Genomic DNA, 13,352 nt, shown 5'->3' with positions numbered 1-13,352 from the left:
GGGCCATGATTTTTACAAATTTGAATCTGCACTGTGTTAGGAAACTTTCATGTAAATATCAGCTGTTCTGGGTCAGTGGTTCTTGAGAAGAATATTTTAAAAGATTTTCCCTATATATGTGTACAGTGTATGTAAAACTTTGATCTCCCATTATGGCCCCATCCAACCCAGGGGGGGGGGGGGGGGGGCATGCTTTTAACAAATTTGAATCTGCATTATATCAGGAGGCGTTCACGTAAATATCAGTTTGTCTAGCTCAGTGGTTCTTGAGAGGATTTTTAAAGATTTTTGCTACATATTTGTATGTAAAATTTTGATCCCTATTGTGGACTCATCCAACTCCCGGGGCCATGATTTTAACGGACTTGAATCTGCACTATCTTAGGATGCTTTCACGTAAATGTCATCTTTTCTGTCTCAGTGGTTCTTGAGAAGAGGATTATTAAGGATTTTTCCTATATATTTCTATGTAAAACTTTGATCCCTTATTGTGGTCCGATCCAACCGCCGGGGCCATGATTTTAACAGACTTGAATCTGCACTATATCAGGAAACTTTCACGTGAATTCGTAAATTTCAGTTTTTCTGGCCCAGTGGTTCTTGAAGAGATTTTTAAATGACCCCATTAATTGTAATTATTTCTCCTTTCAAAGGGACTTGGTCCTTCATTTGCACAAACCTGAAATCCCTTTACCCAAGGATGCTTTTGGCCATGTTTGCTTGAAATTGATTACAGGGTTCTGGAGCAGAAATCGAAAATGTAAAAAAGTTTACAGACAGACGAACAGACGACAGATATTGAACAGACAGTATATTCATATGTTCAGAGTGGACACTTTTTGACCTAAAAATCAATAGGGACCCTCTTCTACTCATAACCAACCAACATATGAAATATCATAGCGATCAAGTGAATTGTTCCCAAGATATTGAGCGAACATGAGGTCTGCCGAACGACAAGTACAAAGTAACCTCGCATTTTCTTCTATGAAAGGGGCATAAGTAATTGTTTACATAATCTCATATACGGTCATATCAATTTAGAAATATATTTCTTTACCATGACATTAATGGGCTTCCATAATTCTAGAAAAAAATACAATCAGAATAATGCATTATGCTTATAAATTTACGCTCGTATATAACCAAATGTATTACGCACTTTTTAGTAGTTTTATGAGAAGGGATACATACAACATACCACAAAAGGTTTTTGACTCATTTTGTTCGCCGCGTTGTTTACTTATTTAAAAGTGTAAAATGGTTTTTAAAAAATCATCTTACACCCTATAACTAATTATTATGAAACAGCCAATTGAAATTGATCACCGAGTAATTTTTAAAACTGCCATGATATTATGATACCGTGACTAACACATGTTTTATGTACACGTCCTTTGTCACTTGATTTGTCAGATTTATGCATGTTGCACGTTTTTCATGGGTATTGGAATATGCGATTACTTGTGAGTTTTATCTTCTCCTTTGCAGTAAACGACTGATGTACTTACCCATCTAAATGCAGCGACGTTTTAGAGGCTTACGTTTGAATTATATCATATTATCGTGAAGTTAAATGTGATTATACACATGAACAATGGTATTTCCACAATTTACAGGCCCCAAAAAGGGGATGCGTATATTAAATATATTGGGCAAAATACGGTAGACCTATATGTGATAATCTATATGTGACTGTAGAATAGTCTGAAAGCGAAAACATAACAAACTAAACGTGCGTTCTTCGTCTCATCCCAGTAGATGCCCGCAGAAATAGTCACATGGTTTAGGCTTTGATACACTTTCGAAGAGGCCTCGACGGGGAGTATGATAGGTCGTAATAGATCAATACCGTTTTCAAATATTTACATGTACTATGCTTTCCAACCGAAGAAAGCGAAATTTTACTTTCTTTACTATAAAATATTTACTTACAAGTTATTTGTTTCATGTTTACGAATCTATTTTCATTCTTGATATATTTAAACACACAATTTGCTTACACCATGTATTCATGCGCAACACGTTAACTTTCTTTAATCGTATTGAGGGAACTCATTTAAATTACTATCGGATAAAACATTCTTTTTGAAGAATTTATCGATGTGTAAACTCTGGACATTTTACTCAGAAACTGAATAAAAGTGCGAAGCCCTTTTATGTTAAGTTTGTGAGTAAAATGTTTACACATCGATAATTTCTTCTAAAAGAATGCTTGATTCTTATATTTCCAATTCATTCACTTTATCAACGATTGGGAAAAATATTAATAGTTTCCCCGCACTATGTTATTTGTTGTCAGGCGTGTATGAATATATCGGGTTTTCGGATTTATTGATGTTTAAACTCTTGTTTAGCTTTATTTTTGTCCAATCAAAACAATTGTAATAAATAACATTGGAATTATATTGTTATAAAAATGCCAACATACGTGGATGATATGCCTTCAAAACTTTATGAAGCTGTTAAAAAAAGCCGACTGAAAAATCAGAAATGATGCGATATGATGGTACCGTTCCAGCATCTGCACTTGATCGCCTGTACACTGTAGGATTTTGATTGCAAGAGGTAAAACAGTATTGTGTGTGCTATTTTATCTCCTCGCATATAGGGGATATATTAATGACACAATTTGTATGTGTGTTTGTGCGTTGGGGGTGTAGTTGAGTGTGTTTTAATATTGAACTGATGGACAGTCTATACTCCACAGGCTTTTTCACTCGAGTTATTTGATACTTCACATCTAGCTTTGTTATCAAGAGATGAAACGCCCTATTGATTCCGGGGTTAAAGGTAGAAGGTTAAGGTTACATTATGAAAATTTTGTAGCCACTCATTGTGAAGGAAACCCCGCCTTGTGGAGCTCTTGTTTAAATTACTTTTGTACTTAGTAATATCTCGACTGCATCTCTTTTGGTATTTTGTGTTGACCGAATGTTTACTATTATTTGCTCGGAACACCCCGGTATTTTAATTCAAAATTCATTCAAAAAAAAAACTTTCGATAAAAGTGGACAATATCGCCATCGAAAATGTATCATGTGCAAAAATACTTGGTGTTTATATTGATAGATGTCTCACGTGGTCTGAACATGTTGAAATTTTAACCAAAAACTTGCAAACAAAATAGGTGTGTTATCTAGATTACGTTCATTCTTGTCAACTGAATTATTACTGAAAATCTTTAATACAATTGTCTTTCCTCATTTTAACTACTGTTGTACTGTTTGGGGCAATCTGAAAAAAAGGACGGTCTTTACAAATTATGCAAACTTCAAAAGAGAGCTGCTAGAGTGGAATTTAAATAGAAAGTTTTATACACTTACAACAGAAAGTGTGCAGCAACTTAGATGGATGCCTCTGTCAAACTATTTTGTATAGAGAAATATCATTCTTGTCTTCAAAGTTTTACATAGTCAAACCCCCGATTATTTAGATGTTTTTCAATATGTTCATGAAATTAGCAGTAGATCTACCAGATTAAATCAAAGTAATTCATTATATATCCAGAGAGCAAAGACACAATAGTTTAGAAGAGCTTTTACAATTTACGGTTCGTAGTTATGGAATAATATGCCAGAATTTTTAAAATATTACCCAACATTGGAAACTTTTAAATCCGCTTATCTTATAATTTTTTTTTCATTCGGGAAATTAAAACCACATAGATTTGTTTTTTTTTTTATTATTTTCAGTTTTATTTTTATTTGTTTATTTATTTATTGTGTTTTATTTTCAGTTTTAAATATGTAAATAACATACATGTATGTATACAACATACCTTCATATACTATTTTATATTGTATCTGTATAATACTGCTGTCTGTATATATGTTTTCAGGAGCACAATGTAAACTAGTTTTAAACTAATTGTGCTATCCTGTTTAAATAAAGGACATTATTATTATTATTATTATTATATTAAGCTTAATTGATCAACACTATAATGATGAAATATATTATTCGGTACACTGATTTAATGCACGAGCGCATACGTATGACTTTAAATATGGGAATTAGATCCATCAACCAAGGTTTATGTATTTTCTAACAAATATAATTTCTATACATATATTCAATAGAAATAACCAGGTAAACTCCAAAATAAAAGAGCACAGAGATGTTGTTTTATATTTAGATCTTTTTCTTTACAGAACGGAGAAGTTAATGATAAATGAACTCATATTTATTCAATTTATTCAAAAACTTTTATTTGAGAAGAAAAAATCTCTCGCTGTAGCCTTCAATTCGACTTTTAGATATATCGACGACGTTTTGTCTATTAGCAATGATAGCTTTCATTCATATGTCAATTTGATATATCCCTGTGAGCTCGAAATAAAGGACACCACAGAGTCGTCCACTTCTGTTTCATACTTGGATATTTTATTGAAAGTAAACATTAACGGCAAACTCACAACTCAACTGTATGACAAACGGGATGATTTCTGCTTCTCCATCGTCAAATTCCCATATTTATGTAGCAATATTCCATTATCAACTGCATGTGGTGTTTATATATCTCAACTGATTCGATATGCAAGAGCTTGTTCTGCGTATAGTCAGTTTTTAAATCGAGGTAAGTTACTGACAAGCAAGTTGATGGTACAGGGATTTCAACAGTCTCGATTGAAGTCAGCATTTTGCAAATTATATGGTCGTTATAACGATCTAGTTCGTCAGTACAACCTCGCATTGGGTCAAATGCTGTCTGACGTGTTTCAAACTGATTGTTAAGCCGTTCTTGGCACACTGATTTTGACTGCGGATAACTCCGTTTACCTGATCAGGATATGGGGTTCACGGCGGGTGTGACCGGTCAACAGTGGATGCATACTCCTCCTAGGCACCTGATCACACCTCTGGTGTGTCCAGGGGTCCGTGTTTGCCCAACCATCTATTTTGTATTGCTTATAGGAGTTATGAAATCGATCACTGTTCGTTATCTTCACCTTACATACATTTTATGGCAAATGGGATAATTCCAGGTTATCCATCATTAGTTCAAATATCTATGTAGCGATATTCCATCATCACGTAGTTATCGTACCGATGTATCCCAACTGATTCATTTCACTAGTGCATTTGTTTTTTCTTATGATCAATTTGGATTGTAATTTTGTAATTGTAAACTGCCTCAAACTAACATCTCAAACAATGAAGGGCGAGGATAACAGAGAGTGATCAACTTTATGAGAGATCAGATAGAATCATTTCTTCAGACGATTGAATTTGTATGAGCAACTGAAATAATTTTGCATCATTCATTATAAGATATATCACTGTTCATTGTTTTCACCTTTCATTCGATAAAGTAACACAAATCAAGACCAATTTCAAATTAACACTTTTCGTACAATTACTCTCAACGACAATATTCAATTGTCATACAAATAATCGGTATCTATATATATATATCCTTACACTATCCATAGTTTCGTCAGTGTACCGATGATTCCATTCTTTAACGTTTTATGTACTAATTAAGTTTCATTGATCAACACTACAATGATGAAATATATTATTCTGTAAACTTATTTAATACACGAGCGCATAAGTGTGGCTTTAAACATGGGAATTAGGTCCATCGACCACCATTTATTTATTTTCTAACAAATATAATTTTCATACATATATTGAATATAAATAACCCAGTGAATTCCAAAATAAAACACCACAGAGATGTTATTCTATATTTAGATATTTCTTCTTTACAAAACGGAGACGTTGATGGTAATTGAACTCATACCCTTTATGGCAAATGGGATATTTTCACGTTCTCTATCATCAGTTCCTATATCTATGTAGCGATATTTAATTATCACCTATTTACCGTACCTGTGTCTCTCAGCTGATTCATTTCATTAGCGCAATTTTTGCTTATGATCTATTTGGATTGCAATTGAGCACCGCCTCAAAATAACAAACAATGAAAGGCGAAGACAACGAAAAGTGATCAATCTCATAACTCCTATAAGCATTACAAAGCAGAGAGTTGGGCAAACACGGATCCCTGGATATACCAGAGGTGGGATCGGGTGCATAGGAAGAATAACTACCCCCTGTCGACCTGTCACACCCACCGTGAGCCCTATATCTTGATCAGGTAAACAAAATTATCCGTAGTCAAAAACAGTGTGCCAAGAACGGCCCAACAGTCGGCATGAAACACGTCAGACAGCATTGGACCCAATCTTTTATTACGCCAATATATAGATTCACATATTATCTACCTATGCTGTGAATACCAAATAATTGGCATCATTCATAAGGGAGTTACAGACATTTTAGTATTATCCAATCAAAATGAAGCGCACGTGCTAGTGCATGCAGATTGGTAATTGTGACCATTTAGATCAGTTAAGGATATCAATACCTACCTAAGACATGGATTTCAAACCATTTCCACGAACAACAAAAAGTGAGACTGATTACAAAGTTAGCGTACGAAAATCGTTTTTCACATCTACAAATGATATACTATCATCCTATAAAGGTTTCATATCGATCCCTTGTATATTCTGATTTTCCAATTTTTATACCCAAATTCTAATGCACGTGCGTGTGCGTGCATGCATGTGCGAACAAAATGACTCGTTCTGCACATTTACAAACACCATACTACCACCCTTGAAAGTTTCATATCAATACCTTTTGTAGTTTCTGGGAACACTCCCAGACACAAAAGTACCGGAGAAAAATAATAACTACACTCGATCTCGTTGCGAGCAACGAGTAGGTCTTCCATCCAATTTCTGACGAGACAGGATATTAACTGGAATAATTCAATTGGTGAAGATTGACTTGATATGAAAGGAATAATATCTACATTATTAAAAATAGAGGGATAAACAAATAAAAGATATTATTTGTCAATGATAAACAACATACGTTTTATTTTATTCACTTCCGGTATCTCGGAAGTCCATAAAACGACTAAAAAGTCCACATTGAGCGTGCAGAAATCCCCACTAAAAGTCTTGATGAAAAATACAGAATTTTTGGACAAATTCGGGTTTCTAATAATCAACTTCTGGTTGAAATAATATGACTTGTTATACTTTACTAGACGATATTATGAGCATTGGAAATGAAAAAAATGAAAAAATTACATATTTAAGCTACTTCCGGTGGACGACCGAATTGACGGAAACGGAAGTGAAACTCGTATGTTACGTATACAAGTCACTATTTAACAACCCTGAAATTTTCAAGACTCAATATTAGACCGTTTACGAAAAAATAGCCGCAGAAAATATTAACAAATATTGGACATATCTCACAAATGACAGTGAATTTTGAAAAACAAATTGACGGTGGTCTTAAAATGGATAATGTTAATAATATATGTGAAAATCATATTAAACACATGATTTACAAGCGTGATTTATGAGGACAAAGAAATAACCATTTTTTGAAGTTTTTCTCAATAAACCGGAAGTTGCTGTTTTAACTTCCGGTAAGTATTGCACTTTTGAAACTATAAAAGAAACCTTATTTCATCATGCCAATTTCGTCTCAAGCACAGAGTTTTGAAATTTGACGTTTTCTTTGTTCACTTCCGATGACGATCGGAAGTGACGGCCAAAATAATTATATGTGTATGTCACATCTGTCAAGATCTATTATCTCTAAAAGTGAAATATTTGAACGTTTATGACAAAACGCCTTGACAAAATCTCTTTTTAAAATCGAAAATCGGACATATCTCACGTATTGAAGAAACATTTTGAAAAAAAATATGGACGTTACTCTAGAAATAGATAATGTCAATAATATATGTAGCTGCAGAACTGTAGCTCTCTGAAAAAATATTTTGACATAACAGAGAGCTACAGAGCCACCCCTTATAAAAACCTTCGATTTACGGCGCACAAAAAGCTGCGCACGGTTGAGGCCTTATATCGTTGTATTCTTGAGTTGCTGTCTCATAAATTTTATATCAAAAAATTCTTAACATATTTTCCTACTATACTTGTGTCTAAACATACCTTCAAATATTCATTAAAGCCCCATACGACCTGAAAACTCCCAGCTTCCAATTATTTCGTTTGTTGACGTAGCCATGTTAGGTAGCCGGTCAATTCGAATCCTGGTTAATTTCCATACTTGCACAATAACGTCTAGATGTGAACTAATATCCTCACAAATATTTTAGCTAAATATTTTAAATAATATATCACCCCAATGCCTTTAAATAATAATTATTCAAATAGCTAAACTCACGGCAATGCGGCTTTCATTAGTCTGGTCCGGTCTCCATCCCTGCCACACGAGTGTTAAGGACTTTAGTAGCATTTTCATGAATCAAGAGTTTATTTTACCTTTAGAAAAACTTTATTTTTTTAATTTCTATAAATTATTCCTATTGATAATAAATGAAGAGCGAATACATAACATATAACGAATTTTTTGAATAGATACTAACAGCAACAGGGTACGAATTGACCGGCTACCTAACATGGCTACGTCAACAAACGAAATCATTTGAAGCTGGGAGTTTTCAGGTCGTATGGGGCTTTAATGAATATTTGAAGATATGTTTAGACACAAGTATAGTAGGAAAATATGTTAAGAATTTTTTGATATTAAATTTATGAGACAGCAACTCAAGAATACAACGATATAAGGCCTCAACTGTGCGCAGCTTTTTGTGCGCCGTAAATCGAAGGTTTTTATAAGGGATGGCTCTGTAGTTCTCTGTTATGTCAAAATATTTTTTTCAGAGAGCTACAGTTCTGCAGCTATAATATATGTGAAAATCAAATCAAAGTCTTGATTTATTAACGAGATATATAGTGACAAAGAAAGACCAATTTTTCAACATTTCTCTCCATAACGCGGAAGTTACTTTTTTTTAACAGTAAGTGTTTTTCTGGCAAATATCACTTTTCTGAAACTATTAAAGAGACCTAATCATACCATGCAAGTGTCGTTTTAGACGCATAATTTTGAATTTGACGTTTTCTTTGTTCACATCCGTTGACGAGCGAAATTGACGGCCGAATAAATGATATGCGTATGTCACAACTTGAAGTCGAGATATATCATCACTGATATATTGGACGAAATTAACGACCGGGAGTAAATATCGAAAAAAGAAAAGGAATTTAGTTCATTTTATGGTGCATCTTTCCTGAAAGTTTGATAAAAATCTGTCAGGTCATTTCCAAGAAATCGCGTGCACGAAATCGGGAAAAAAACCCAATAATAATAATAATAAAAATAATAATGACAAAAAAGAGGACAAGAAACAAAAGAATAAGAAAAAAAAGGTCTTCATTTGGAAACGGAAGACCTTAATAAGAAAGATAGTAAAAACAATATGTTCCAAAACTTTGTGTGATAATAATAAGAAAAAGAGTAAAACAATGTTCCCAAACTTAGTTCGGGAACATAATAATAATGATAATAATAATAAGAAGAAACAGAGTAAAACAGTATGTTCCCAAACTTTGTTGGGGGAATATAATGGGGGAAAAAAGATGCACAGTCTGGGATACATTGTATAGAGAATTGTTTTAAAATTTGACCTACCAAAGCAATACAAAATAGACAGTTGGGCAAACACGGACCCTGGACACACCAGAGGTGGGATCAGGTGCCTAGGAAGAGTAAACATCCCCTGTGTGATGTAAAACATCGATATTGCTTTTATTTTGTTACACATTTCGTATGGAAAAGAGAAATATTAATCTCAATTGATCAGTCAATCAAGAAATCATTTTGTTCAACAGCACTCTGACTCGGCAAACACGTACTCTGAAGTTGATTTTAAAAAGATGTTGGATGTTCTCACTAAAAATATATATCCGTAGTCTTTGGTGACCAGGTCTTCTAACGGTCTGTTAGAATTCAAATGGACACGAATTATGCTCCTTTGTTAGCTGACCTGTTTTATATTCTCATGAAGTAGAATTTATTCAAAGGATTCTACATGACAAATAACATCTTTCCTGGCCTTCAAATAGTCATTTCGATATATTGTGAAGTCGAAATAAAAGAAACCATACAGCCTTCTATTTCTGTATCGTACTTAGAAATGTTATTGAACATACATTTTAAAAGGAAACTAGGCACTCAACCTGATGAAAAACACGATGACTTCAGCTTCTCCATCGTTAACCTTGATTTATATCTATTTAGCAGTATTCAATTATCACTTTTATTAGGTATGTATGTGCCTGAATTGCTATGCTTATGATATTTTTTTTTAATCGAGGCAAGATCCTGAAAAAAAGTTTATATTGCCGGAGTCTCAACAGTCTCGATTAAAGTCAACATTTCGCAAATTATATGCTCGTTACAACGATCTAATTTACCAGTACAACCTGTCGTTGAGTCAACTTATGTCTAATATGTTCCATACTAATTGTTAGGCCATTCTTTACACATTGACGTTGACTACGGATCACTCCGATTATAGGGCTCATGGTGGATGTGACCGGTCGACAGGGGATACTTAGTCGGTCAATAGGGAATGCTTACCCTTCTTAAACACCTGTTCCCATGTCTGGTTTACCCAGGGGTCAATGTTTCTCCAATTCTTAATTTTACATTGCTTATAATACATCCAGATATAAGATTCAACACTGTTCAACATTGTCTATTATCTTCAATTCCTCTGCATACAAATAATTGTTATGTATACATATATACTTACAGTTCCTGTATCTTCGTCAATGCATCAAAGATTCCATTTGGTAACGTTGCTATGTCATTGTTACCCAAGTTTCTGAATGAAAAATATTTCCTGATTAATCTTAATTGATCAACGCTCAAAGGATGAAATATATAATTTTCTAAAATGATTCAATACGCAAATGCATGATATTTGCAGTAAACAAGTAGTTTAAATCTATCATGAATGGCTTGTCTATATTCTAAAAATTATATTTTCCATTTGGTCGAGGCCTCTGCTGGTGGACTGTTAGTCCCCGAGGGTCTCTACAGTCCAGTAGCTAAGTACTTCGTTACTAGCTTGAAAATACGGAAGCATATTTAATTGCTGTTATAAAATTTAGAAATTCATTTCAAAATTAAAGATTATCTCCCTCATGCATAGCTCTTATCCTTAGACGAATTTGACTCCACTTTTTGGGCACGCTGTTTTTGGCTATAATAGCTCTAAAACTTCATTGTTATTTCGGATTTCAAACATTTCAGTTGAGTATCACTGGAGAGATATTATTTGTCGAAATGCGCATCTGGTGCATCAAAATTGGTACCGTATAAATTTTACATTATGACCCCTGGGTCGAGGCCTCTGCTGGTGGACTGTTAGTCCCCGAGGTTCTATACAGCCCAGTATTTAAGTACTTCGTTATTAGCTTAAAAATACGGATGTATATTTAATTGGTACCGTATAAGTTTTATATTGATCAGAAAGTTTCCAGTCAACTCGATCTAAAAGCATTACATAATTTTTAACACACACCTCTATCTGTGATTTATATCTGAATATCTCTCTCTTTTTTTTTATTATAATTATTTTTTTTTTCCATATTCACATAATCATCAGTAATAGTTATGAAGATACATATTAATCATTTTATACATTCTCACACTCTTTCACACTACTAGTTCAGCATTATTGGTTGAATACTTCTTATTCTAGGTTACAGATCAAAAATAATGTTCCAGTTTTCCCAAAGTCTGTCAAATTTCAAAACTTCACATGATTTAATTGCTACAGATTTTTCAACTTTGTATTTGAAAGAAAGATAATATATCAGCCCAGTGATATGAGGAATTTTGTTTTGTTTTGAACAATTGAAACATATTGTTTGGTATTCATAATTATGAAATTAACAACTTTATTACACAAACTGAGAGGTGTTTCACCCAAAATAACATTACTAACATTAAAACGAATTCTTTTTTATGCTTTTTCTGAAAATATGCATGCAAAGATTATTCCACAGTGCTAAAGTATAAGAACAAGACATAAACATATGTTGCATTGTTTCTACATTTTCTTTACAAAACGAACAACAGTCATTTGAAATTATACTGATTTTCTTGGGGTAATATTTCGTAGGAAAAAGCTGGTAAAGAATTCGGTACTGCAACCACTGAACTTGGGTATCAGTACTTGTTTTAAAACAAACTTTAAACAGGTCTTTGACAGAAACATTGCCTTCTAAATGTAAAACTTGTACGGTACCAATTTTGATGCACCAGATGCGCATTTCGACAAATAATGTCTCTTAAGTGATGCTCAACCGAAATGTTTGAAATCCGAAATAACTATGAAGTTTTAGATCTAAATATAGCCAAAAACAGCGTGCCAATCAAGTGGACAGATAATTCAGTGTTCCAGTTTTGAATTGATTTGGGTATGAGATCATTACTATTTATCATATCATATAACACTCTGGAACATTTATCATTCAACAGTATAAATTCAAAGTAAAAAGGAATAAATGGTATACAATTTTCTTTAACATCTGATCTCTTAACAGACAAAGTCTTTAAAAACTTAGATATAGTACTGGTAATACTGTTGTATTGCATTGTACATACATTTGCTAGTCTAAATTTTTGTGAAAAATCTTGCAGTAATAAAAAAATTCCATCTTTATCTAAAAAGTCTCCAATTATTTTCACACCATGTTGATACCATGTTTTAACATAAATGTCTTTATTACCAACACACATATTTGTGTTATGCCATACTGGAATAGAGTTTTTGCATGAAATACTTTTCATCCATTGCTCGAATCATTGCTAACCATGATTGAAAAACATCACGCCAAAAATCATTGCTATGGTTTATAATAGTATAAATATATTCATCTCCAAAATTTATAAATTTTTTTACCACCTCACTGCCATGTACTGCCAAAGATTATCCACCCATGGTTTGTGACTGTTTGTTAATCTTTTAATCCAAGAACATTTTAAAGACATTATAAAATTGTTCACCTCAACCATTTTCACGCAACCTTTTAAGTAATCTTAGGTGACAATTTGTCTCTTGACCTTGTCAATCTTTGAATTCCATATAAATTAAAAAAAAACAGTTATTCAGAAAAGACAAGATATCTTTATCAGGATTTGGTAGTGTAATAAACAGATGGTTTAGCTTAGGTAAAATCAGTGATTTCGTGACTGTGACTCGACCAATGGGAGTGAGTATTCTTCTATTCCACTGGCGTATCAACGCTTTAATTTTTGGTATCTGAATATTATAATTTAAATCGACTATTTTTTTTTCATATCCACAGAAAATTCTATTCCTAGTAAGTTGAAAGTAGTGCATCCCCACTCTAGTTTCCATCTTGTGTGGTGATATACTTGACTAGAGAATTTTTCAGAGCCTATCCAAACAATTTTTGTTTTTGAGCTGT

The 13,352-nt window shown here is 33.3% G+C and overlaps 1 protein-coding gene across 2 annotated transcripts in view; it reads right to left on the bottom strand.

The window, feature by feature from the left end:
- Positions 1–13,352, bottom strand: part of LOC125682897 (leucine-rich repeat-containing protein 15-like) — a 334,249-nt gene that overhangs the window by 66,584 nt on the left and 254,313 nt on the right. For both annotated transcript variants that reach the window (XM_056152160.1, XM_056152161.1), the window contains exon 4: positions 10,664–10,735. In XM_056152160.1, the coding sequence (XP_056008135.1) occupies positions 10,664–10,735 (72 nt within the window). The remainder of the gene's footprint in view (positions 1–10,663; positions 10,736–13,352) is intronic.

The sequence above is a fragment of the Ostrea edulis genome, chromosome 10 (assembly GCF_947568905.1).
Source record: "Ostrea edulis chromosome 10, xbOstEdul1.1, whole genome shotgun sequence".
Taxonomy (NCBI): Eukaryota; Metazoa; Mollusca; class Bivalvia; order Ostreida; family Ostreidae; genus Ostrea; species Ostrea edulis.
Note: the sequence above shows the minus strand (reverse complement) of the source record. Positions and strands in the feature narration are given on the sequence as shown.